We start from the raw sequence: 27817 nt of genomic DNA, 5'->3' as shown, positions 1-27817 counted from the left end.
GTCTCTCCGCTCTCTCGGTCATGTGACCTTAACGTAACCGGACAGGAAAAGCCCCGCCGCCGCCGCCGCCGCCGCGCCGGAGACACCGACCGCGGCGGCAGCAGCAGCAGCAGCAGCGAGAGGCAGAGGCGGCGGCGGCGGGGAGGACAGCACGGCCGAGGCTGCCCAGCGGCGCCTCCTCCACACCCCCCGCCGCAGCAGCACCGGCGACAGGTAAGCGCGCACCGCCTCCGCCTCCCGGGGCCGGTGCCCACGTGCCACCCCCAGCCCAGGGTCCGGGAAGGCGGTGGGGGGGCGGGGGCCACCGGAGCTCGCAAACGGTTCCGGCAGAGGCGGTGGCAACAAAGACGACGAATGACCCTCGTCCCAGGGCTCCGGGTGCAGGCAGGCGGAAGGCCCGGGCCACTCGGGGACCCGGTTCTGGGAAGCGAGGGCAGGGGCGCCTCGCGGGGGCGGCGGCGGCTGCGCCTGGCGCCGGGGCTCTGGCCGCTTGACAAAACCATCCCCCGGAGCCAGGCGGCGGCGAGTCGGCGGCGCCTCCATCCGGGGTTTTGCGGGAGGGGGAGGGGACGGAAGCCGAGAGGGCGGGCGGCGGATCGGAGGGAGGGTGGGAGGGTGGGAGGGAGGAAGGGGAGGGGGGCGATTCGCGTTCGGTTCCCCGTGGCCGGTCCCTCCCTTCCCGCCGCCACCGCGAAGTGCGCCCTGGGCGGCGGCGGCCGGTGAGCGTCCCGCGCTGGAGCCCTCAGAGGCGGGCCCGTCAGGTGCGTAATCCTTCCGACGCCTCGCCGCCGCCTCCTGCTGCTGCCGCCGCTGCTGCTTCGGCGGCAAGGCCGCGAGCTGCGGAAGTGGGTTTGGGGGAGGGGAGGGAGGAGGGAGGGGGAGGGGAGGGATCCGGTCCGACCGGAGCAGGCCCGGCCTCTCTGGCGCTTCTCCCAGCTGCAGCGGCTCCTACAGCTGCTGCCGCTACTGCTGCGGCTCCGCCTCCCGCTCGCGGGCGGGGGCGCGCACGCGCGCTTCCGGCCTCTTCGGGTCTCGCGCTGTCTCCGGCTCTCGCGCGCGCTCATCCTTCTCCCTCTCTCCCTGTCTGGGCCACCCCCGCCCCCGGCGCCGGGGCTGTTGCGCCGGCCGGGGCGTTGCGCACGGCGTAGGCGTCGGCATTGTGTTAAACTCCGCGGGACTTGGGGCGAGCGCGCGCGCGCACGCGGGACTGAGGGAAGCGGCGAGCGTGCAACGCGGCCGGAGTGCGTCGCCCCTCCCTCCCCCTCAGCCCCTCGGGGACGGGGACAGGGACGGGGGCGGGGCCGGCGAGACCGGAGGGGGCCAGAGGGCCCCGGCGCCGCGCCCCCGGCCCCGCCCCGGGGCGGGTGGGACGAGGTGGCTGTTGCGGCGCGCTCAGGCGGGCGGGGGACGCGTCGGCCTCTGTGGCGCCGCCCTTGTCGCCTGCTCGCTGAGGCTGCAGGCCGGGCCCCAGTCCCGGGTACGGAGCATGTTGAGTCGGCGGCCTCCAGCTTCCGCCCGACGCGCCATCTACGCCTGCGATACAGCCCAGTTTGGCCCCGAGCGCGCTGTGGTTTCGGCTGCTTAGCCTTGGGGCGTGGGACCCGCGCGGCCCTCACGCCCCAACCGGACTCCAAGGCGGGGAGGCTGCTTCCCGGGGCCGGCGTCGTCTTCTCGGTGTAGCGAAACCTCTAAACCGTTCTTGTTTAAACAAAGCCGCAAGAGAGAACTCTTTAGCCAGAAGCTGCAAAGGAAGCTGGGTTTTGCCGCTTTTAGCTGGTAGTAAAAGAGGCAATAAAGAAGCGAGGGTAGCAGAGCAGGCGAGTGCCTGGGCCGGGAGAAGCTGCAGCTACGCCTTTTACTGCAGGAACTTCCACCCGAATACGTGAACTCCTAATTATGCCTTGGGGATATAACCCGGCTCTCGCTCCCCGCCTCCCCCAGCTGCATTGTTCATTAGCTCTTTCATCATACAATGGGTCCACTGAGTTTGTGAGCCTTGATTCTATTCATTTTATCAGGGTATTGTTTTAGTAAAATAAAGCATAAAGAAGGTCAGAATTATCAGAACTCCAGGGGGTCTCTGGGTTTGCTTAAACGCGCTGCCCTGTCCTTGCTAATGTAAATCATCCATCTATGCCAACCCCGTTGGAGCGCCAGGGCGAGTTGTACACACCACTAGCGTTTTAGTGTGGGAGTACCTTGAACGTTTAATATAGAGAATTGGGACTGTGCCATTTTAATTCTCATTTGACTGATTTATCACAAACCAAAATTATAAATTGGTAAGGTAAATTCCAGTGCATTTTGAATGATCTTGGTGTGTATCCAGGATGTTTTCAAACTGTTAAAAGGTCATTTTTTTCTTCTTTTTTCCTTTTAGTAAGAGACAGGGATCTCGCTGTGTTGCCCAAGACGGTCTTGAACTCCTGGGCTCAAGTGATCCTCCCGCCTCGGCCTCCCAAAGTGCTGGGATTACAGGGGTGAGCCACCGCTCCTGGACAAGAAGGCAGTTTTTAAAGGCATAGTAATTTACCACTAATAGGACATCCTTTTAAACTGGGCATTTCTCATTTAATAAACTTGTGGTTTATTTGCTAGACAAAGAATTGTCCAGTTATTGAAGCCATCGTAAGTACAAGGAGTGATATGCCGGTGCCACTGATGGTCAACAGTGGAGGAGCAGTCTACACTACAGTGGAGTGTAGTCTACACCCCTAAAACTTTGTCCTACTGTCCCAGTGCATACTTGCCAGTTTTAAAGCTTCTCTTCAAAGGGGATGTAAATACGTTGATGCTCAGCAGCCTCTACCACTAGCAGCAGAGAATAAACACTAATCATGTTTTAAGTTATAGAATAAAAGCTGCCACGGTGACACCTGCTTTTATATCTTAAACTTTAATATGAACTTTTCAGTAACCTCCAAAATCTGCACTTTTATAAGATAATATAAAATAATAGAAAAATGTGTTCATGGCCAGGGAAAGTGGCTCACGCCTATAATCCCAGCACTTTGGGAGGCCAAGGCTGGAGGATTGCTTGAAGCCAAGAGTTCAAAACCAACCTGGGTAACATAGATCCCACATCTCTATTAAGAAAAGAAAATGTATTCACCCCAACCCCATAGATATACTTTGTAATCCTGTGATTTCAAGTACCCACAGCATGCCCATGAGTAAGTGGATGTGCTTTCCCCAATTTGAGACCCCAATAGAGAAGGAAATATCTAAAGCTCATCTGTAGCATCGGCCTGGGATCAGCAGCTTTAGAGGTGGGAACTGCCCTTCCAGCTCTTACTGTTTCTTGGTGCTTCATCCCTAGCCCCACTCACCTTTCCCTGTAGGAACTTGGAAAAGCTGGGCAAGTCCCGTGGCACCAGCCTGCACAGGAGAGGAAGATTGAAAGAACTGGTTTGCTGGTAATTTTTTTACCATAAAATACCAAATGCACCTGGGAAAGGTCATTTATCATCACTTTTCCTATTTTCTTATGCTCTTTGGCTCTCCAAACATGACTCTGAAAACCTAAAAGGGAACTGAACATTTTTATTTCCCTGAAGAAAAAAAAAAAAGTAAACATTCTAAGCATTAGACTAAGAATATTTCTAAAACGTTCTTTATGCTCAAGTAGGTTATAATTTGTGCTAGCAAATTAAACTATTAAATAATTAAACTATTACTTCGAATTGATAGTAAATAAGATTCAGTATTTTTACAATGCTGATAGAGCCATTAAGATATGGAATCAGTAGCCACAGAACCCTTACAAGGAGTTGGCAGCCCAACATATGTAGATCCATTTTAGAAGCCAACTTGGAGGCTCATATTTATGCTCAAACTCATAACCCCCAGTTCACATGCTTGAGGTATGCATCACATGCCTTTGAGTGTCACTTTAAGAAAGTTCAGTATTCAAAGATAGGAATTTGAAAAATACTTTTATGTATCTGGCTAAGTACTTAGGGAAACTACTTTTTTACTTTTGTTAGAGATTTTAGTGTACTGTTCTCTTAAACAGGGTGCACTCGCTAAGTTCTGCACCAAGCAGGGTAAGCGTCAGAATCCTCTGGAATGAAGTGTGCATGTTCTCCTGCACCGGGAGAGTCATTTAGGTTCTCTGAGTCCCCAAAGTGATTCTGAACAGCGCTTGTCTAAGTGTGGTCTGCAGATCCTTTTGAAGCCCCAGGATCCTTTCAGGATTCAATGAAGTCAAAACTGTTGTCACAGTAATACTAAGTTGTTATGGCCTTTTCCGCTGTGTTGACAAAATGTCTTCTCAGTGTTGACACTGAGAAGATCTGCTTAATTCAGTGAGCCGATATTTTCCAAATGACCAACAGATGATGTTAAAAATCATGAGTGGGTAAATGATCCGTTGAAAGTGGATAGACCAATGAATATTACTATAATAGAGTAGGAAAAGTTAATTCAGTTATGTAGTTTTATATTACACAACCAACTTTTAAGAAAGTAGACTTGTCAAGTGTTGGTATAATATAAAAGAGGACTGTTCACAATTACCTGAAAAGGCTATTCAAATATATCTCCTTTTTCCAACTACATAGGTGGGTGAGGCTGGATTTTCTTCACTACTCAACCAAAACAGAGTTAATTGAGGAGTAAATGCAAAATCTGGTCGTCTTCTGTTAAAGAGAATTGCAAAAATATAAAAAGACACCACTTTGTTGTTTTAGAAAATACAATTATTTTTTCATAAAAATGTTCTGTACTTTAACATGTAATGGCCTTATTGTTGTTTTTAATTGAATTAAATATTTCTAAAATTTCTCCATTTTAATTTCTAATATGGTAATTATCAGTAGTTAAAATCCATATAAACATATAATTGATGTTCTTAATAATTTTTAAGACCATTAAGGGATCCCAACACCAAAAAGTTTGAGAAGCTCTGCTCTAAAATATTGAAATATATTATTAAGACTTTGAGTTAAACACATTTGAAACTCACCTGTGTTATATACCCTGAACTGCACATTTAGGTGATTATATTTTCTTCAGATTAATTTTACTAATCATTTTATGGTATATAAAAAACAAAGGCAATCTCCACTCTGGTGGATTATTAGAAGCAGATCAGTTTTTTGTTGTTGTTGTTTTGAGACAGGGTCTTACTCTTTCATGCAGGCTAGAGTGCAGTGGCACGACCATGGCTCACAGCAGCCTCAACCTCCCTGGCTCAAGCAATCCTCCCACCTCAGCCTTCTGGTAGCTGGGACCATGGGCACATGCCACCACATTCAGCTAATTTTCTTTTTATAGAGACAGGGTCTCGTCATGTTGCGCAGGCTGGTCTCCAGGGCTCAAGTGATCTGCCCGCCTTGGCCTCCCAAAGTGCTGAGATTACAGGGGTGAGCCACTGTCCCAAGCCCAGATTAATTTTTTAATTTTGCCGTGTGTAATCATCTGTAAGTTTCCTTCAGGTTGATTGTAGCATAATGCCTTTAGAATTATTACTTTAATATGAACTCGTTATTAGCCATAAATCTCTGATCTACTTCTGTTTGACACCTAAGATGTCCCTGAATTGCCTCCTTATGACCCCAACTTACATTTGGAAACTAAAAACTAATTTAAGTGTAAACATAGGGAAAATATAATTGAAAACAGGAGTATTTTACAAATGCAGTGCTTTTTAATATGAAAATAAGTGTTGTTAGTTTATGCCTCTCTCTTTTCTAATTACTATGGAAGAAGGTTGACTAAGGAAATGTTAAGAAAAAAATGCCACTCCATTATCACAACTAAATAAGATGCATTTTCTACCTTCAAAATACAGTTTTAAAATGTATTAAAATTCAAATGACCAGCCTCCTTCAGGTTTACTTCATGGGCCCTCCAATATTAATTATTAATAATAGTAATTGAAAAATCAGCTTTTCATCCTGGTAAGTGGTCTAAACTACTTGAAAGAATCAGTCTTACTTGTGGGTAATGCTTCTGCTGTTACTGATTGTCCTTTGAATTACAATATTCATTTATGCTTCACTTAAATAAAATCAAGGACTTCAGAGGACCCTTTTAGTGCCCTTGAAATGGGTAGTGTAAGTGGTGTTTAGTGTCTTAGAACAGCTATTATCTTTAAAAACTGAATCAACAATTTCCACAAACTGTTTTGATCTCCTATTCTTACACTGAAAATGAAGGAGGAACTTAGGTTGTCAAAATAACGACATAATTGTATGTGCCCCATTCTTCTGCACCTCCAAAAGGATGAGTGAGTTGCTTACGGATCAGCCCACATGTGCTCTGTGATGGAAACTGAAAGCAAGTGACAGCTAGGTGTTCAATGTCCTGTTATCAAGTAGGAAACGGTGGCAGTGAAAACCAAAGCATTAAATAATCTGAAAGGTCATTTGTATTTGGCTCTAGGAAGTGTTTTTTATTTTTTCAACATGAGTATGTCTTATAGTCTCTGAATTTACTTAAGAAAAGTAAAAGCTTTGTACACATACAGAAAGAAGGCATTCCATGAAAACCCATTTATAGGCACTGCTTCCTCTCTCCTGTGCTACTTTTCTTCAGTTCCTCTCAGCTCACTATTCTAATTTAGAAAAGACAAATGACTTGTTTTTTATTTAGTTGGGTTTTTTTTTTAAGTTCATTTACAGTGTTAAATGGTTAGGGATTTTACATAGGTCTTCAGTTTCATGTCTTGATTGTCAGCCCTTTGTGACTGCAATCAGTAAGAACTTTTAGGAATGCTCTGTAGAGCAAGGTAGTAGAGTGGAGACAACATGAACTGTATGCCCAGAAGACCAGAGTTCAATCCTGACTCTTATTTGTTGATAATTTTAACCTCTCTCAACTACAGTGTAGTGATTTAAGGACATGGTTTTTCTGAAGACGCAGACAAATCACAGTCAGGACTTCAAGCTCCAGACCAGTGTAACCAACATATACTCTGCATCTCCACTTGGTTATCTCAAAAGTATCTCCAACCCAACATGTGTGAACCTAACCTCTTGCTCTTCCCGCCAAACTATTATTTGCCCTGTGTTCCCTCCTGTTGGAGGGCACCAAGATCTATGCAGTTATACAAATAAGAAGTCTAGGAAGTCATCTTGGACACTTTGATCTGCTCCATTCTCCTTCATCTGACTCATCAACCAGGTCTGTTGATTTTTTACCTTCTAAACATCTTTTGAATCCTGTCAATTTCCTCCATCTTTCTCAGTACCACCTGGGTCCATCATCTCTTTTGTAGACCACTAGCAGTTGTCTCCTCTAGACCACTTTCCAGCAGGTCTTCACTTGCCCGCTTGTTACCCCCTCCTCCCCAGCTTGATTAGTTCCGCAATCTCTACATTGTAGAGATCTTATCAAGTCATCCTGCTTAAAATCCCCTTGCGTGGCTTCCCATTGCTTTTAAGATATGGACCAAAATCCTTAACATGACGTCTGTCTCCATCCACGTTATTCTCTGGCTCTTTACCCTTCAGGGTTATTATGAATTATAAAGCACTATTCAGAAATTAATTATTAGCATGAAGAAACACAAGGTAGTATTTTTAAATGGAAAAATTATTCCAAAACGGCAGGTGTTAAATTGATGAGAATTTTTTAGGTCAATCTAGGATAACTAGAAACTCAACTTTACCCTCAGTCACCCAGCTGGTAAGAGGCTGAGCCTTGACTGGAACTCAGCACTCTTCTCCTCCCGGAGCATCTGCTTATTAATTTACTTAACAAATACTAAACCCTAGGCCATATGCAAGGCACTGGAATAAAATAGTAAATGATGAGGAAGATTTGTTGCCAGCTTTCCAGAAGCATCAGGCAAGGTGTATAAACTGGCTCGTTCACAGATGCACCAGGGCAAGGAGAGCATGAGGGGCAGGGGCAGGGGCAGGGGTATGTGTGTGTGTGTGTCTGCCTGTCGGTCTGTCTGTCTGTCTTATGGTCAGTTCCTCTGAAAGCAGCATATTCAAAATCCTGGAGCAGAGGTTCTAAGCCTGTGTGCAGATGGGACCCCTCTCCCCTAACCCTTTAGAGTTCAGGCTGCCAAGCTGCCCAGCCTCGAGAGTGAAGCCTTTGAGCAGTAAGTATTGTATGCTGTCAGGAACCAAATCATCACCAGGGTGTTCAGGACCTTCTGGGAGACGAAACTCCCATTCCTTAGCTTATCTTAGCTTATCCAGAAGTCCCAAAGTGAGTGAAATAGCATCATTTTGTCTCCATTATCAATATATTCAAATAAAACTGAATTTTTAATAATCCTTGTATTTCAAAACAAGCTGGACCCTTGATGATCCATTCGTAGAGCTCACCAAACTGACAATTGCATATAATTAGCTGGGCAAGGTGGCATGCACTTCTAGTCCCAGCTACTCAGGAGGCTGAGGCAGGAGGATCACTTGAACCCAGGAGTTCAAGACCAGCCTGGGCAACATAGCAAGACCCCATATGAAGAATTAGATACAGGCCTGGTGCGGTGGCTCACGCATGTAATCCCAGCACTTTGGGAGGCCGAGGCGGGTGGATCATGAAGTCAGGAGTTCAAGACCAGCCTGGCCAACATGGTGAAACCCCGTCTCTACTAAAAATACAAAAATTAGCCAGTTGTGGTGGGTGCCTATAATCCCAACTACTTGAGAGACTGAGGCAGAGAATTGCTTGAACCCAGGAGGCAGAGGTTGAAGTGAGCTGAGATCACACCACTGCACTCCAGCCTGGGCAACAGAGTGAGACTCAATCTAAAAAAAAAAAAAATTAGATACAACTTAATGTATTAAAGTAACATTTTATGTTGTAATTTGTTTGCATTAGAAAAATATTTTTTCAGGGCAAGGTCCAGTGGCTCACGCCCATAGTCCCAGCACTTTGGGAGTCCGAGCGGGTGGATCACCTGAGGTCAGGAATTCGAGACCAACCTGGCCAACATGGTAAAATCCCGTCTCTACTAAAAGTACAAAAATTAGCTGGGCATGGTGGCAGGCGCCTGTAATCCCAGCTACCCGGGAAGCTGAGGCAGGAGAATCGCTGGGGGAAGTGGGTAGGTGGAGGTTGCAGTGAGCCAAGATTGCACGCCATTTCACTCCAGCCTGGGCAACAAGAGCGAAACTCTGTCTCAAAAAAAAAAAAAAGACCAGGCGCAGTGGCTCACGCCTGTAATCCCAGCACTTTGGGAGGCCGAGGCGGGTGGATCATCTGAGGTCGGGAGTTCGAAACCAGCCTGACCAACATGGAGAAACCCCCTCTCTACTAAAAATACAAAATTAGCCAGGGGTGGTGGCACATTCCTGTAATCCCAGCTACTCTAGAGGCTGAGGCAGAATTGCTTGAACCCGGGAGGCAGAGGTTGTGGTGAGCTGAGATTGCACCATTGCATTCCAGCCTGGGCAACAAGAGCGAAACTCCATCTAAAAAAAAAAAAAAAGAAAAAAGAAAAGTATTTTTTCATACATAGTCACGTACCCATAATAAGATTTCAGTGAATGAAAGACCACATGTACAACAGTGGTCCCATAAGATTATAATACCATATTTTTACGTAAGTTTTTTGTGTTTAGCTATTTAGATACACAAATACTTACCATTGTGTTATAATTGCCTACAGTACAGTAACATGCTGTCCAGGTTTGTAGCCTAGGAGCAGTAGATTACCATATAGCCTAGGCCTGTGTAGTAGGCTATACCAACTAGATTTGTGGAAGTACCTTTAGGATGTTCGCACAATGACAAAATTGCCTGACGATGCATTTCTCAGAACGTATCTCTGTTGTTAAGCAAGGTATGACTGCATTGAATATAGTGCCACCTGTCCTTCCTCTGGGAGGATAATACTGATACTGTGTCATTTCTGTGTATTTATGTGTAAGAGCCTACCAGGTTTGTGAATGTTTCGTGTCTTTGCTGGCAAAATAAAAAGGGAGCAACACTCTGTTGGACCCTAGTTTAGAGGTTGGTTGTTTTTAGTGTGTCTGTGAAATCAGAAAGCCTGGAAAGCATTAGTTTAGGTTAGCACCAGAGTATGGGATGCAGAGTAAGCAACTATTAGATGGTGCAGGACCCTGGAAGAGGTGCAGCGGCACTGGGATTTTATCCTAGTGGCAGTAAGGAACCACAGAAGGATTTTATTTATTTATTTTTATTTTTATTTTTATTTTTATTTTTTATTTTTTTAGATGGAGTCTCTCTGTGTCACCCAGGCTAGAGTGCAGTGGCATGATCTCGGCTCACTGCAACCTCCACTTCCCAAGTTTAAGTGATTCTCCTGCCTCAGCCTCTTGAGTAGCTGGGATTACAGGCACTCGCCACCATGCCAGGCTAATTTTTGTATTTTTAGTAGAGACAGGGTTTCACCATGTTGGCCAGGCTGGCCTCAAACTCCTGACCTCAGGTGATCTGCCCGCCTCAGCCTCCCAAAGTGCTGGGATTACAGGTGTGAGCCACTGTGCCCGGCCCACAGGAGGATTTTAAGCAGGTGACATCAGGTTTGCCCTTTCGCAAGGTCATTCTGGCTGTTGTGTGGTGGATGCATGAAGGAGGCCAAAACTGGAGATGGAGAGATGAGTTGGGAGGTGAGGCTAAAGGTGTGGCAGGAGGGTAGAGTTTCAATTAATGGCAATTGGGGGCTGATGTGAGGAGTAAGAGAATGGAGGCCTGAGGATGAATTGAGATTTCTGGTTTGGCCAGAGGGTGGAAGCAGGGCCCTGCACTGAGCCAGGGAATACAGAGGGAGCAGATTTGTGTACCTGGTTTTTATTGTCCTTTGGGGTAAATGGCAGTGAGAGGACAGGGAGGTATTGAGTTGAGTTTTACCTAAATCAAGTTTAAGGTTCCTGGGGGGCAGCCAAGGGGAAGTGAAAGAGATCACCAAAGAGGCTACAGAATGAGGAGTAGGCTGGGGACCAGGCGCAGAGGAGACCAGCAAGTGGAACCCCTGGATGGGGATTAAAATAGAACAGCCTGTGGTGAGTCGAAAACCAGAGAGCAGCAGCCTGAAAACCAGAGACCAAAGATTTATCAGAGCGGGAGGAAGAGTACAAAATGCCGCCAAGAGGCTGAGTAAGCCACTGAGTCCCTGAGGCTGGGGAACAAGGTCCTTGGTGACCTTGGTGAGCAGAGCCGGGCGGGAGCTGGCCTGGAGGTGGGAAGAGCAGACAGCCATTCCCACAAAAGAGGGGCGGCCTCAGCCAAGCCATCCACGAGGATGCCAGGGCCCTAGCTGGCGTATTTTGGGCCAGTTAAGCCTCATGGAAATGAGTATGAAGGGAAGCCGTGATGAGAAAAGAGGAAAGAAAGATTTAAGAGAAGTCAGTACTGTCACTGGGCAGGGGGCCAGGGTGGAGCCCATAGTACCTTCTCCACCCTTTTGCCCCATTTCCTCAGGCAGTTCACATATGGAACAGTCTAGGGGTTTTGGTTTTGGTTTTCTTTTTGAGAAAGGTTTTTTGGTCTCCAAAAGATTTTTTTCAAGTTGATCTGTGTGAATTTTCCCCCTCGTGAATTTTGAACATGCGACTTGTTCTTTTTTTCTGCTTTTTCATTTTTTTTTTCATTTCTCTGAGTCATGCGCATGTATTCTTTCCTCTGTATTTGAATACTTATGTTCAGTGTGTTTCCTGATCTAGGGGATGTTCCTAAATTGACATTCTAAAATAACTAGTAGACGCTCTTAAATTCCTAAATTGAGATTCTAAAATAACTGGTAGACTCCCTTAAAAAATATTGAGCGTTTCTATCATGACTTCATTCTTATGGTCTGAATAGAATGCTTATGTTAGTCTGTTTATGGAAAGAGAGGGAGCCATATAGTTTGCTATATCGAAGGAAATAATATACACCCATTCATGTAAAAACCAAAACCTCAAAATCCTCCTATAAAATATTGACAAATTTGATGGCATTAAAACATAAAATTGTATTTGTCAAAATCTCTATAAACAAATGCAAAGAAAGTGAGAAAATTATTAGAACATATGTGACACAGGGCCTATTTTCCTTATATACAAAGAGTTTTATAGATTTTTTTTCTTTTTTTTTTTTTTTTTCAGACAGGGTCTCACTCTGTTTCCCAGGCTAGAGTGCACACTAACACAGCTCACTGCAGCCTCAACCCTCTGGGCTCAAGTGATCCTCCTACTTCAGCTTCCAGAGTAGCTGGGACCACAGGTGTGTGCCACCATCCCTGGCTATTTTTTGTAGAGATGGGGGGGTCTCTCCATGTTGCCCAGGCTGGTCTTGAACTCCTGAGCTTAAGCAGTCCTCCCACCTTGGCCTCCCCAAGTGCTAGGATTAGAGGCATAAGCCACCACACCTGGCCTGGTTTTATTAAATTGGTAAGAAAAAGACAATCAAATAGGAAAATGGGCAGAGCTCATGAAAAGATACTAAAGGAAATACAAATGGTCAATAAATGTAAAAATAAGCTTTACTTCATCATTAAAGGCGTACAAAGTGAAAAAGCCATATTGGCAAAGGATACCAAGTATTAACTGGAGTACGGAGAAAAGAGTTATGGTAGAGGTGGATAGAAAAATCTCACATTTTGTGTGTCCATAATATTTGAATCTTTTATAATAAGTATATGTACTTAAAAGCAGCAGCAAATAATAATATTAATTTAAAACAAACACACTTTCATGTAGCACATTCCAACTAACCAAGTGAATCCCAGTTTAAAGCCTACTTATTGAATGTACTGGTTCTATAAGCTTGGGCAAGCCACCTACCCTCTCTAACGCTATTTCCTCGTTTATAAATGTGGGCAGCAGTACTTCAAATATCTCAAATAAGTTGATGTGAAATTAAATTAATAGCATATGTAAATGATGGCCAATAGTAGCACTCCATAAGAAACACTTCTTATCATTATCATCAAGGGATAAATAGTAATGTTTTCCTGTACTTGAAGCTACTGTTGATGAGCGTGACACCTGAAGCTGTGGGACCTCAAGCTGCCTAAATATGATCAGCATGATCAGAGTCAGAGGACATGGCAGGGAGCATATCACAGTTGGGTCTCAGAGGATACTTTTTTAATGAGAAAAGCAGGTTAGTAAGATGGAAAAGGAAGTATTCTGGCACTTTACGGAGAATAACCTTGAAGACAAGCTTCTAAGTTATGTCTTGGTGGAGGTCAGGTTAGAGTGATGTTTCTCTGTAATCCAGGTTACTTTTGCAACCCAGCAGTTCTCTGGCTTTCATCATGAACCCCATGCCTTTTCTGTGCCTCTCCTTCCTAACCTGAGTGCTTTCACCTTCTCTGGCATACACAGAAAGTAGTGGGGAAACTGATCCGTACCATCTGTTTGCATGAGACAACAGTCTAGGTCTTTATACCCAAATGATGTGCAAAATTGGATGACTCTCCTATCTCGTGCTTAGATATGACTCGTGGCAGAAAATATGAAATTTGACATTCTGGATTCTTGATTTGTGACCTGATCAGTCACTTAAAGTATTATTCCATTACATTTGTCTATTTTAGGGTATATTTGTTAATTTCTGAATCTGCCTGAACATCCCTAGAGCAGGAAGGGAGAGTAGGGAGTCCAGCACCTGCTGATTAAGAATTGCTGTGGATGGCTGGTGCGAAGATAGTGAGTTATCGCGACTGTTTGGTTACAGATCAAATGCCTTGTTCTACTTTATTCCCCCTTCTCACTACTGCACTTGACTAGTCTAAAAATAAATAAATAAATAAATAATTTTAAAAATTGCTGAGTCTACTTTGATTTTTTTTAAAGCTTATTGATAGTGCATTATCTACAGTGCATTCTTAGCTCTGAAGTTAAGCATACTCACTTTTTAAAAATTTAGTCAATTAATGTGTAGTAGGCTTTTAAAAATTTAACTTGCCCGGGCACGGTGGCTCACGTCTGTAATCCCAGCACTTTGGGAGGCCAAGGTGGGCGGATCACAAGGTCGGGAGATCAAGACTGTCCTGGCTAACAACACGGTGAAACCCCATCTCTACTAAAAAATAAGCTGGGCATGGTGGTGGGCGCTTGTAGTCCCAACTACTCGGGAGGCTGAGGCAGGAGAATCGCTTGAACCCAGCAAGCGGAGGTATCAGTGTGCCGAGATCACGCCACTGCACTCCAGCCTGGGCAACAGAGCAAGACTCGATCTCAAAAAAAAAAAAAAAAAAAAAATTAGCCAGACATGGTCGCGGGCAGCTGTAATCCCAGCTACTCAGGAGGCTGAGGCAGGAGAATAGCTTGAACCCGGGAGGCAGAGGTTGCAGTCAGTTAAGATGGTGCCATTGCACTCCAGCCTGGGCAACAAGAGCAAAACTCTGTCTCAAAAAAAAAAAAAAAAAAAAAATTGAACTTTATTTTGAGAGCATTACAGAGTCATGCAGCTGCAAGAAATAATAGAGCTCCCATATACCCTTTACCCAGTTTCCCCTAATGGAAACATTTTGCAAACTATAGTACAGTATCACAGCTGGGATTTCGACCTGTGGAACATTCCCATCACCACAAGGATCCCTCATGTTGCCCTTACATAGCCATGCCCACCCACTACCCCACACCCCCCCACCACTAATCTGTTCTCCCTTTCCATAATTTTCACACATATTATATCAGTGTAATCATACAGTATATAATATTTTGGGATTGGCTTTTTTCACTGAGTGTAATTCACCCAAGTTGTTGTACGTTATCAGTAGGTCATTCCTTCTTATGGCTGAGTAGTTTTCCTCTGTGTGGGCATACCATAGTATGTTTATTTAGTCATTGAAGGACATCTGAGTTGTTTCTAGTTTTTGATTATTAGGAATTAAGCTGCTATGGACATTCCTGTACAGGTTTTTGTGTGAACATAAGTTTTCATTCCTCTGGGATAAACGTCCAGGAGTGCAGTTGCTGGGTCATGTGGTAGTTGCATTTTTAGTTTTTTAAGAAACTGCTAACTCTTTTCCAGAGTGGCTGTACCATTTTACATTCCTACCAGCAGTGTATGAATGATCCAGCTTCTCCACACTCTTGCCACCATGTGTTGTGACTGTTTCTTATTTTAGCCATTCTAATAAGTGCACAGTGATACTGTGGTTTTAATTTGCTTTTCCCTAGTGGCTAGTGGTTTCGAACATCTTTTCATGTGTTTTATTTGCCTTGCCATCTGTATATCCTCTTTGGTGAAATGTCTCTTCAAGTCTATTACATATTTTCTGATTTGATTTTTTTTTTACTGTTGAGTTTTGAAAGTTCTTTATATATTCCAGTTACTAATCCTTTGTCAAAGGACTAGTTTGCAAAAGTTTTCAAATATTGACTCCTAGTCTTTGAGCTTGTGTTTTCATCCTCTCAATAAGGTCTTTCGGAGAGCAAAAGTTTTTAATTTTGATGAAGTCCAGTTTATCAAGTTCTCATTATGGATTCTGCTTTTGATGTCAAGTGTAAAAACTCTTTGACTAGCCCTAGATTTTAGATTTTCTTTTTTTTTTCCAAAAGTTTTATAGTTTTGTGTTTTACATTTAAGTTTGTTATCCATTTTGAGTTGATTTTTATATAAAGTATGAGACTTAAGTGTCAAAGTTCTTTGTTTTTTTTTTCTTTTTTGCCTGTGGAAGTCCAGTAGATCGTGCACCATTTGTTGAAAAGCTTATTCTTCCTCCACTGAATTGCTTTTGTGCCTTTGTCAGTAATCAGTTGTGCATATTTATGTGTGTCTACTTCTGGGTTCACAGTTTTGTTCTGTTGATTCACTTGTCTGTCCCTCTGCCAATACCACACAGTCTTGAATACTATAGCAATATACTACATCTTGAAATTGGGTAGACTGGTTTCTCCCACTTTATGGTTCTTTTTTAAAAATTATTTTAGGCCAGGCATGTTGGCTCACACCTGTAATCCCAGCACTTTGGGAGGCCGAGGCGGGTGGATCACCTGAGGTCAGGAGTTCGAGGCCAGCCTAGCCAACATGGTGAAACCCCCATCTCTACTAAAAATACAAAAAAATTTAGCCAGGTTTGGTGGTGCGTGCCTGTGCCTGTAATCCCAGCTACCCCAGGGAGGCTGAGGCAGGAGAATTGCTTGAACCCAGGAGGTGGAGGTTGCAGTGAGCTGAGATTGTGCCACTGCACTGCTACCTGCAACAAGAGCGAGAACTTTGTCTAAATATATACATATGTAATTTTAGCTATTCTAGTTCCTTTGCTTTTACATGTACATTTTAGAATAATTTTGTCTATATCTACAAAAAAATGTTGCTGGGATTTTTATAGGAATTGCATCAAACCTATATGTCAGTTTGGGAAAATTGGTATCTTTACCATGTTGAGTCTTCCTGTCCATAATCATAGTATATCTGTTTGTTTATTTAGATCCTTTATTTCTTTCACCAGTGTTTTATAGTTTTCAACATGCAAGTCCTGCACATGTTTTGTTAGATTTACACCCATGTGTTTCATTTTTTGAGTGATTTTAAATGGTATTATCTTTTTAATTCAGTCCACATGTTCATTGCTAGCATATAGAATTACAGCTGATTTTTTTTTTGTATGTTTATGACTTGCCAAACTCATTTATTAGTTCTACAAGGTCTTTTTTGTTTTGTTTTGTTTTGTTTTGTTTTGTTGAGATGGAGTCTCGCTGTGTCACCCAGGCTGGAGTGCAGTGGTGTGAGCTCGGCTCACCGCAAGCTCCGCCTCCTGGGTTCATGCCATTCTCCTGCCTCAGCCTCTGGAGTAGCTGGGGCTACAGGCGCCTGCCACCACGCCCAGCTAATTTTTTGTTTTTTTTGTTTTGTTTTGTTTTTTTTAGTAGAGACGGGGTTTCACCATGTTGGCCAGGATGGTCTCGATCTCCTGACCTCGTGATCCGCCCGCCTCCCAAAGTGCTGGGATTACAGGCGTGAGCCACCATGTCTGGCCTTTTTTTTTTTTTTTTAATAGATGCCTTGGGACTTTCTGTGTTACAATCGTGTCATCTGCAAATAGTGACAATTTTATTTTTTTCTTTTTCTTCTATATGCTTTTTATTTCCTGTCTTGCTTTGTTGCGTGAGCTAGAACTTCCAGTGCTATGTTGAATATCGAGAGGGGACATCTTTGCCTTGTTCCCAATCTTATGGAGAAGGCATTCACCCTTTCTTACCATTAAGTATAGTGTTAAATATAATGTTGGTCTGTGTGTAATGGGCTTTTATAAATGCTCTTTGTGGAAAAGGAGCAGACTAGTGATTTGATGAACCAGGCAATGTCAGGCAGCCTCTCTATTATAAATAGACTCAGGCCAGCGGGGTTTGCCAGGGTCAAGTGTGAATAATGAAAATCATAGAATTTGGAATCAGTACATTCACATTTAAATTTTGATCCTCCCACCTTTTGGCTAGAAGGCCTGGGGCAAATTACTTATACTTCTCAAGACCGGTTTCCTCCCTCCACAAGGAAGGAAGCAGAGCTCCAACCCCACTTCCTCCATAAGTGTTAAGGGTCAGGGGTGATGGGGCTGTTACATCACCAGCAGGAGCACACAGCAGGAGCTGGACTATTGGCCCTCAGACTTATTGATTCTCACCCTGCCCTGCTGGGACCCCGCCCCAACACCTTAATTTATCTATCTCTGTGGAAGAATTGACAAACTCTGATGCATCATTAGAATTTCCATTTGTAATCTTAAACTAAAAGACTCCATTTGCATTCGGAATTTTAAACTAAAAGACTCGATGGTCCAAGATATTTGCTGTCTGTCTCCAGGACTTGATGCTTAAAGGCAGACCACCTGAGTTCATTTCCTGGCTTCTCCATTACCATCTGTGTGAGTTTGGGCAAATCACGTAACTCCCTAATTTACTTTAAATGGCATCATTTGTTTTTTTTTTTTTTTTTTTTAAAGGCATAATGACATAACTACTTCAGAGGACTGTTAGGAAGACTAAATGAGTTAATCTGTGTAACGTTTTTAGCAGTGCCTGACACGTTAGCTATGATGACATGTTAGCTATGATCATGACTGTTGGTGACTATAAAGGACACATTCTTATTTGTGAATCACCTTCTTAAAAATAAAATTGTTTGCTTTGCAGATTTTTTAAAAAATGGATTTGGCCAACCATGGACTTATTCTACTGCAACAGTTAAACGCTCAGCGAGAGTTTGGTTTCCTGTGTGACTGCACGGTTGCAATCGGCGATGTATACTTCAAGGCACACAAATCAGTTCTTGCTTCATTCTCCAATTACTTTAAGATGTTGTTTGTCCATCAGACCAGGTAACTAAAGTGGTTGCTAATAACCTAATGACTGTAGACTTCTTAACCTCCATGTCCCTGGCCCTCATCAAGACCATGGGTCTCTCTACCTCTCCTAGCTCCTAGGTGACCTGCTCCCTTGTGGCCTCACTCGCCCCCACTACCCTTCTTGTTACAGGTGCTTTCAGTAGCACTTGAGAATCACTGGACCTGCCAGCTCTATGCAGCCCTTCCACCTCCAGATGCCCTCGCTGGGTGTCACCCGCATGGCCAGGATCTGCAAGATCAGGTCCATTTTTTTTTTTTTTTTTTGAGACGGAGTCTCGCTCTGTCACCCAGGCTGGAGTGCAGTGGTGCAATCTCGGCTCACTGCAAGCTCCGCCTCCCGGGTTCACGCCATTCTCCTGCTTCAGCCTCCCGAGTAGCTGGGACTACAGGCACCCGCCGCCACGCCCGGCTAATATTTTTGTATTTTTAGTAGAGACGGGGTTTCACTGTGTTAGCCAGGACGGTCTCGATCACCTGACCTCGTGATCTGCCCGCCTTGGCCTCCCAAAGTGCTGGGATTACAGGCGTGAGCCACCACACCCGGCAAGATCAGGTCCATTATAAAGCCAGCCACCCAACCTCAGCGAACCCTTCCAGCAGTAATCTTTCCTGGACTCATTATCTAAGCCCTATCTCTCATTCCTCCAGCCCCAGTCCCCTGAGTATCACCCTGACTTTCTCCAGTTTCCCTCTTTTCTATCTTAAAACAGCTCTATCTTTGCTCAGTTTCTTTCTTCTCATCTCTCCTGTCTTGAGAAAAGGGCGTCTCAGTGTCTCTGGAAAATGATCTCCCTCCTTCCCTCATGCTGTGAGTTCCCACTCCTCTATTTTTATTCTGTTCTTTTTATCTGTTTTCATACACCCCCCACCCTGCCCCCAGCCCATGTGGGATCAGCACATCCTGGACACTGCTGTCTGCCTGAGTTACGGTGCTGCTTCTCCTTCACTTTACTATGAAAGCCCTTAAAAGGGTAATCGAGGTCCTCGCCTGCACTCTCCTCATCCCACACTCTTCCTATCAGTGTGCGCTGTGGTTTCCTCCCCTCCTTCACTCTGCTGCAGTCTTTTCTCAAAGGTCACCCCTCATCAAAACCACTGCCCTTCTCTCAGCCTTCTAGCATCCTGTCCTCCAGCATCTGCTGTTGTTTGCTTCCTTCTTAAGTGGTTGTCATCTGCATTTTTATAGCTGAATATCTCTTGTTTTTCTGCCCTCTAAACCTGGGCCTTTGGTAAATTTTGTCTTTTGCACTCTTCCTATGGGTGTGTGTCTTTTTCCTAGATCTCGCCTCTGCTGGAAACTTCAGTTTATAACTCTGGCCTTGACTGTTCTGTCTCCAGAACTCTATTCCCAAGGCCTCAGGCTGTGTGCTGGGCATTTAGAGTTGAGTATCTCCTTTTGTGTCTTTGAGGTTGTACTGAATTAGGCCTTCTCCGAAGTTCCTCCTGCCTATTTTCTTATCTTCAAGTATCCCAAGCTTAACTCAGTCCCCAAATCATGTTTTCTTCAAATTGCCTTTCACATTTGTCACTTCTTTTCCTTTCTCACTTCCATTACCTCATCACCCATTCTCCACATTACTATTGGATTCGTATTTCCAAACACTGCTTTGACTGTAGTGTTTGATGAGAAACCTACTATACTGGGTTATTCGTTGGATCAGAAACCTCGGGGATGCCCAGTGCGTATTAAAATAACACACAGGCTCCTTATTCTGTTATCCAAGGCCCCACAGGCTTGGAGCCCAACCTCCTTCTAGTCTCATCTGCGACTGGGCCCTCTGGGACACCCCACCCCTCATCTTCACCTTAACCAGATCTACTTTCATGGCTTCAGCTCACCTGGACCGCATTTTGCTGGTATCCTGCCCACTCCCTGAGTCCCAGCTCATGCAGGACCCCTCCCAGTCAAGTGAAACAAAACGACAGTGACCACATCCTCGCTCATGGCTCATAACACTTTAATTGTGCTCCTTTATAAGAGTGCATATGTGTACAAGAGTGCAAATGTGCACCTTTCCCCTATGTTGTTATGTGTGTACTTACCCCCTTCTTCACTTGTAAGTTTCTTGAGGGCAGGGACTGGGTTTTACAAATCTTTGCCAACACCACCCAGTATGACTGAAGTATTTGCACACAATAGAATAGCCACTTGATCAATGTCTGGAGGAGCAGATGGGACAACTGCAGAATAACCCAGGAGGGTTGGCTCATCTGGCAATACTAAGGATGCTCCCTTTAACTCCAGTGTGTCAGAGACTTAAGGCCTAGTAGGGGTTTTGTACTGGGCAGTCTCAACACAGTGAATTCAATGGTATTGAAAAGGAGGCAATTTTAATCTTGAGGAGTGCAAAAATACTACGTAATGAGTTTTAATTCGATGCAAGAAACCCACCTTTAAGTATAGGGCAGTAAATAAATGCCTTTCTAACAAGGAGGTGTGATATTTGTGTAATACAACAGTGTAAAGCAACAGTGTGTATATTACTGCACCAGAGGTGACACATGCCTAGTGGCCAGCTTTGCCTGCCTCCTAGTGCAGAATTCAAGCTCCTCGAGGCAAGGCAAACTCAGGGTGAAGGCCAGGGGCGTACTTTTCAACCAGCACCTCCTCTGTGGGGCATGACACACTGCTGCCCGGCTACTCAGACATAGACTGAGAATACGGTCAATTTTTTCAAGTTTGGCTCCAAGGGAGATTTCTGGCTGTAGTTACCACTAGATGTCCCTGTCTTATGTCTGCTACTCCGAGTGGTATGTTTAAATCACAGACAACTACAGACTTTCAGCTATCAAAAATAAAACCACTGAGGGAGAGGCCTTTCTAAGTACAACCTTCTGACAATGCTAATGTTATTCAAAAATCCTTACTTTTAAAGTTGTTTAAGCCTATCATTTCTTTTAAAATTCTAGTGAAGGAATAATTGAAAACGGAAATTACTATGGAAGTTTATACGAAAGGGCTTATAGCTGTAGTAAAACTATATTCATCTTTTTCCTACATAAGAGTATGTCAACCAGCCTGGCCAACATGGTGAAACCCCATCTGTACTAAAAATAGAAAAATTAGCCGAGCATCGTGGCGTGCACCTGTAATCCCAGCTACTCGGGAGACTGAGGCAGGAGAATTGCTTGAACCCAGGAGGCGGAGGTTGCAGTAAGCCGAGATCGTGTCACTGCACTCCAGCCTGGGCAACAAGAGTGAAACTCCATTTCAAAACAAAAAAAAATGTTATGTCAAACATATCTGGAAACTACTTAGATGTAAGTATATTGTAGAGAACTATGTCCTTTCCAAAGGACTGGGAAAAGACCAAAGTCTGGCGCATAGTGAGCTGAGTGACTGACAGAGGTCAAGCTGCCTGGAAATAAAAGCAGTCAGGGATGCAGATGGCTGAAATGTACATTAAGGAACTTTGAAAAATTCTGCCTGTTTTTTGTTTGTTTGTTTGTTTGTTTTGAGATGGAGTCTCGCTCTTGTCGCCCAGGCTGGAGTGCAATCCCAGTAGCTGGGGTTACAGCTGCGCGCCACCACGCCCGGCTAATTTTTGTATTTTTAGTAGAGACAGGGTTTTGCCATGTTGGCCAGGCTGGTCTTGAACACCTGACCCCAGGTGATCCACCCACCTCGGCCTCCCAAAGTGCTGGGATTATAGGCATTAGCCACTGCGCCCGGCCTCCACCTGTTTTTTAAGTGTATGTGTGCACATGTGCTTCTGCTTTAAAAAAAAAAAATTTTTTTTAAGGCTGCGTGCAGTGGTTCACACCTGTAATCCCAATGCTGTAATCCCAAGGCTGAGGGAGGAGGATTTCTTGAGCCCAGGAGTTCAAGACCAACCTGGGCAAGATGGTGAGGCCCTGTCTCTATAAAACTTTAAAAGTTAGCTGGGTGTAGTGGCATGTGCCTATAGTCTGAGCTACTCAGGAGGCTGAGGCTGCAGTCAGCTATGATCATGCCACTGCACTCCAGCCTGGGCCTACAGAGCAAGACCCCCTCTCTTAAAAAAAATTGTTTTTAATCAAAATAAATTGGTGTTTGGAGACCTCCTTGGGCCCTCGCATCCCTGGCTGTAAACCCCAGGGACTCGCCGTTTTCTTTTCCCTGGCCCCTTGGAGTCCTCTCTCCAGGCCTGCCTAAAGTGTGGGCCAAGGTGTCCCCAGCTGTGTCCTTTTTTTGCCATCTGAGACTGTACACAGTTCTTTCAAATTTGAGAGGCTTACTGTTGAGTCACCATTTATAAGTGATAGATAAGACAGCCTATCCAACAATGAATGAGAAAAGAATTACAAAATTTACACCAAAATCAGCCAGGCGCAGTGGTTCATGCCTGTAATCCTAGCACTTTGGGAGGCCGAGACGGGCAGATCACTTGAGGTCAGGAGTTCAAGACCAGCCTGGCCAACACAGTGAAATCCTGTCTCTACTAAAAAAATACAAAAATTAGCTGGGCCTGGTGGCGGGCACCTGTAATCCCAACTACTTGGGAGGCTAAGCAGAAGAATCACTTGAACCTGGGAGGCGGAGATTGCAGTGAGCCAAAATCATGCCACTGCACTCCAGCCTGGGCAGCAGAGCAAGACTTCGTCTCAAAATTAAAAAAAAAAAAGAAAGAAAAATGACCAGGCGCAGTAGCTCACGCCTGTAATCCCATCACTTTGGGAGGCCGAGGTGGGCGGATCACCTGAGGTCAGGAGTTTGAGACCAGCTTGGCCAACATGGCAAAACCCCATCCCTACTAAATACACAAAAACTAGCCGGGACTGGTGGCACGCGCCTGTAATCCCAGCTACTCGGGAGGCTGAGGAAGGAGAATCGCTTGGACCAGGGGATGGAGGGTGCAGTGAGCTGAGATTGTGCCACTGCACTCCAGCCTGGCGACAGAGTGAGACTCTGTCTCAAAACAAAACAAAAAACAACAAAGTTGCCAGGCGCGGTGGCTCACACCGGTAATCCCAGCACTTTGGGAGGCCGAGGTGGGCAGATCACGAGTTCAGCAGATCAAGACCATCCTGGCCAACATGGTGAAACCCCGTCTCTACTAAAAATACAAAAAGAAATTAGCCGGGTGTGGTGGCGGACACCTGTAGTCCCAGCTACTCTGGAGGCTGAGGCAGGAGAATGGTGTGAACCCGGGAGGCGGAGCCTGCAGTGAGCCGAGATCGCACCACTGCAGTCCAGCCTGGGTGACAGAGCAAGACTCCGTCTCAAAAAAAGAAAAGAAAAGAAAATATTTGTTAATCAAATGAACATGATTGCTAAAAGGGCCAAAGAAGGTTACAATACAAAAAGTAGTATAATAAAAGAAAATTATAAATTCTAAAAGCATTCAAGGAAGCTGTCTTTGAATTTGAAATGCGTTGTCTATAGAATATCCACTCAGTGGAATATAATATATACCTTGTGATATGTGGATATAGATCTCACTAATTTCTAATGATGCTTTAGAATTTGTTACTACCGATGGTCTGGGAAGAGTTCTTGGGAACCTCTTCATTATTACTGCTTGATCAGGGATGATGTTTCTGAAATGATAAAAGGAGTAGAATCTAAAGTTATAAAATTAATAGCATCTTCAACGGCTTTAGGTGCCTTAGATAAGTCACTTAACTTTTTGGGACCTCAGTTTCCATATCTGTCAAATGGGACTAAATAAATCCACTTTATCTACCATACAGGATTGTTTTGATTCTCTAAAGGATCTTGCTGTGGTGGCTTTGGACTTAGACAAACATTGTTTCAAATATCAGCTCCACCTCTGACCAACTACATGATATTGAGCAGGTTATTAACCCTCTAATCCTCAATCCTTTCCTGTAAAATGAGAATGAATGACAATCAAGTGAGAAGGAATCCCTGTAAAGCCCAGGAGCAGTGCTGATGTTGATGGTGGCATTTGATAAGGAACTCCCGGAGTTCTGTATAAAAATAGAATACATAATATTTAATTTAACTTGGCCAGGCGCAGTGGCTCACGCCTGTAATTCCAGCACTTTGGGAGGCCAAGGAGGGCTGATCACTTGAGGTCAGGAATTGGAGACCACCCTGGCCAACATGGTGAATCCCCGTCTCTATTAAAAATACAAAAATTAACTGGGCGTGGTAGTGAGCGCCTGTAATCCCAGCTACTCCGGAGGCGGAGGCAGGAGAATCACTTGAACCTGGGAGGCGGAGCTTGCAGTGAGCCGAGATTGTGCCCTTGCATTCCAGCCTGGGTGACAGAGTGAGACTCCGCCTCAAAAAAAAAAAAAAAAAAATTAGCTTACTAGGAGAAAAACTGCTCTAAGAATCTGTGGATTAAGATATCACATTTCTTTAACGTGAACTTCATCTCTTGATTATTTCATCCCATTTTCATGAAACTTACTAAAAATCAAGGATAGGAAATGTTCTTGTTTCCTTTGTTTTTAAGCGTTCATTTTTTTCTTCAGGCTTTATGTTAACACCTAGACTGGCATTTACTCATGGATTTTTTTACTTGTTTCTTTCAGTGAGTGTGTCCGCTTGAAACCAACTGACATACAGCCCGACATCTTCAGCTATCTCTTACACTTGATGTACACTGGGAAGATGGCGCCTCAGCTCATCGACCCGGTTCGATTAGAACAGGGCATCAAGTTTCTGCACGCCTACCCGCTCATCCAGGAAGCCAGCCTCGCCAGCCAGGGAGCCTTTTCTCACCCTGACCAAGTTTTCCCACTGGCTTCTTCATTGTATGGCATTCAGATTGCAGATCATCAGTTGAGACAAGCCACCAAGATTGCTTCAGCACCTGAAAAACTTGGGCGAGATCCACGGCCACAGACCTCCAGGATAAGCCAGGAGCAGGTCCCTGAGGCCTCACAGCTCTCCCAGCTGACTTCAAATCTGGCCCAGGTGAATCGGACAAATATGACTCCCTCAGACCCCCTGCAGACCTCGCTGTCTCCAGAACTTGTTTCCACTCCTGTTCCTCCCCCTCCTCCCGGGGAGGAGACCAATCTGGAAGCATCTTCCTCCGATGAGCAGCCTGCGTCCCTCACAATAGCCCACGTCAAGCCGAGCATCATGAAGAGGAATGGGAGCTTTCCAAAGTACTATGCCTGCCACCTGTGTGGACGGCGCTTCACTCTCCGGAGCAGCTTACGTGAACACCTCCAGATCCACACAGGAGTACCTTTCACATCTAGCCAACAGGGAGAAAGTCGCGTCCCCCTGACTCTCTGTAGCAATGCAGCTGACCTCGGGAAAGATGCCATGGAAGTGCCTGAAGCCGGGATGATAAGTGACAGTGAGCTGCAGCACATCTCCGATTCTCCCATCATCGATGGGCAGCAGCAGTCGGAAACCCCACCCCCCTCAGACATTGCTGACATTGACAACCTGGAGCAGGCTGACCAGGAGAGGGAGGTGAAGAGGCGGAAGTACGAGTGCACAATATGTGGACGCAAATTTATCCAGAAAAGCCACTGGAGGGAACACATGTACATACACACCGGGAAGCCTTTCAAGTGCAGCACTTGTGACAAAAGCTTTTGCAGGGCCAACCAGGCTGCCCGCCATGTGTGCCTCAACCAGAGCATCGACACTTACACCATGGTGGACAAACAGACTCTGGAACTCTGCACATTTGAGGAAGGGAGTCAGATGGACAACATGCTGGTGCAAACAAACAAACCCTACAAATGCAACTTGTGTGACAAAACATTCTCCACTCCCAATGAGGTTGTTAAACATTCATGCCAAAACCAGAACTCGGACGTTTTTGCCCTAGACGAAGGGCGAGCCATTCTCCTGGGCAGTGGGGACTCGGAAGTAACGGAGCCTGACCACCCAGTGTTAGCTTCCATCAAAAAGGAACAGGAAACCGTCTTACTAGACTGAATGTCACTTATCTTTTTAAAAAACTCTCATTTTTACAAAGACTATCTTCCCTCCCTTCCCTGAATTCAGAACTGTAGTTCTCCATGGCATGATACAAACAGGTCCTTGTTCTCCTCTCCTCTTCCCCTTTTCCACATCCCAGCCCCACCTCTGTAAAGGCTTTGTGCATTATAAACCTGGAATGTATTGACTTTCTTTCAGGGGATATTGGAAAGATAATGGTCATTATACTTATAAACTCAAATTTTGAGAGGTTTTAGATTATTCAAAAGCATACTTGGAACTAATGAAGGGTATATAATAAAACAACTGGAATCCAATTTGGTAAGCTAAAATTATGACTTTCCCTGGGTAAAAAGTCTTCTCAGAAAAACAATGTCAGAAAATACAGCATGCTTCTTAGAGATACGGCTGGGCTCTGTACTATGCAAAATCTAGAAGGTGTGGGGAAACTTTAAACCCAAGAAAACGTTCTTAGTATTCATCCTCCAGATGTCTTACTTCAGAATGCATCCTTTGAGATTATGTCCACTTAAGAAAAATCATCAGTTAAGAAATCTGCTTTAACAAAACAAAAAGGAGAAAAAGTAATAATGTGATGGCAATCTTAATTTTTGGGTACAACATGACAAGCTGTGAGTTTGTGTGTTTGTAAGAGAAAAATGTGTGGGTACTTGCTATAAACAGGTGAATTAATGCACATCCTTATCTCATTGCTGGCTTCTTTCCAAGTTGAGCAACAACAAAATGCTGTATTTGAGTTTCTGACAAATTTGTTTTAAAAATCAAATTTGAATGTACTATTCTATAAATTGCCTTTCTGAATAGAACATGACATGCCATTTTCTAGCAGCTGCCAGTGATAATTTGTTTTACACTAACTTTTAAATCAGTGTGTGTACTGCAGGGAAAAGGATATAGGAATATTCATCTTACAGGGGAATTTGTGACCAGAAGATGTAGTAACTTCAATGACTGAAAAAGTCAATGCTGATAGTTTACTGGCAACATTAATTGAAGCATCAAAAATAAATGGCAAAGAGAAATCAGGACAAAAAATCTAATTGCTGTTTGGGAAAAAACTTGATTTTGATGTTTATTCTCCAGGTTTTTGGTTGTTTTTCTTCTTTTTTTTAATGCCTGAAATTTTCTCCATTGGCCCAAAAGCAGTAAAAATTGTTCATTAATCTTCCGTTAGGCCAATAAAAGAAGGGCCTCACAGGACAAAACAGGAGCCAGAAGTAAGGACTGAAGGAGAAGGGGAGAATAGCTAATAGCTATACTATATGTATATGTTAAAAACTGAATATCCCATCATCCTATTTCATGTATAGTTGAGTTCTCAAATTTGTAAGTTTTTATACATCCTTTCATTGAATAAACGTTTAATTAAATGAGTATATGATGTCATGTCATCTCTGCGTCTTTGTCTACCCAAAGAGATACAGGAAGGGGATGTGTAGTGGAGCAGTGCTTGAGGAGTCGTTTTCTCTTTTTTTTTTTTTTTTTTTTTTGAGATGGAGTCTTGCTCTGTTGCCCAGGCTGGAATGCAATGGTGTGATCTCGGCTCACTGCAACCTCCATCTCCCATATTCAAGAGATTCTCCTGCCTCAGCCTCCCAAGTAGCTGGGATTACAGGTGCCTGCCACCATGCCCGGCTAATTTTTGTATTTTTTAGTAGAGACAGGGTTTCACCATGTTGGTCAGGCTGGTCTCGAACTTCTGACCTCAGGTATCCACCTGCCTCAGC

General features: G+C 44.5%; 1 protein-coding gene across 5 annotated transcripts; it reads left to right on the top strand.

The window, feature by feature from the left end:
- Positions 1-27464, top strand: ZBTB2 (zinc finger and BTB domain containing 2). 5 transcript variants are annotated; one of them, XM_031011920.3, is made up of 3 exons: positions 1-213; positions 17997-18181; positions 24695-27464. In XM_031011920.3, exons 2-3 carry the CDS (start codon positions 18009-18011, stop codon positions 26064-26066), a joined length of 1545 nt encoding a protein of 514 aa, XP_030867780.1. In that variant the 5' UTR covers positions 1-213; positions 17997-18008; the 3' UTR covers positions 26067-27464. The 5 variants fall into 5 exon arrangements, with proteins under 5 accessions (XP_030867780.1, XP_030867782.1, XP_030867781.1 ...); XM_031011921.3 differs by lacking the exon at positions 1-213 and adding an exon at positions 566-761; XM_019029574.2 differs by lacking the exon at positions 1-213 and adding an exon at positions 23882-23987 and having other exon boundaries at positions 18070-18181.
- The last annotated feature ends 353 nt before the right edge of the window (positions 27465-27817 follow it).

This window comes from Gorilla gorilla, chromosome 5 (assembly GCF_029281585.2).
Source record: "Gorilla gorilla gorilla isolate KB3781 chromosome 5, NHGRI_mGorGor1-v2.1_pri, whole genome shotgun sequence".
Classification (NCBI taxonomy): Eukaryota; Metazoa; Chordata; class Mammalia; order Primates; family Hominidae; genus Gorilla; species Gorilla gorilla.
This window is presented reverse-complemented; position numbering and strand designations above follow the sequence as displayed.

Bases quoted from the DNA above. Each gene is read 5' to 3' on its own strand.
- ZBTB2 (XM_031011920.3), top strand. From the start codon at position 18,009: ATGGATTTGGCCAACCATGGACTTATTCTACTGCAACAGTTAAACGCT. The intron at 18,182-24,694 runs GTAACTAAAGTG...TGTTTCTTTCAG, and splicing joins TTGTTTGTCCATCAGACCAG to TGAGTGTGTCCGCTTGAAAC.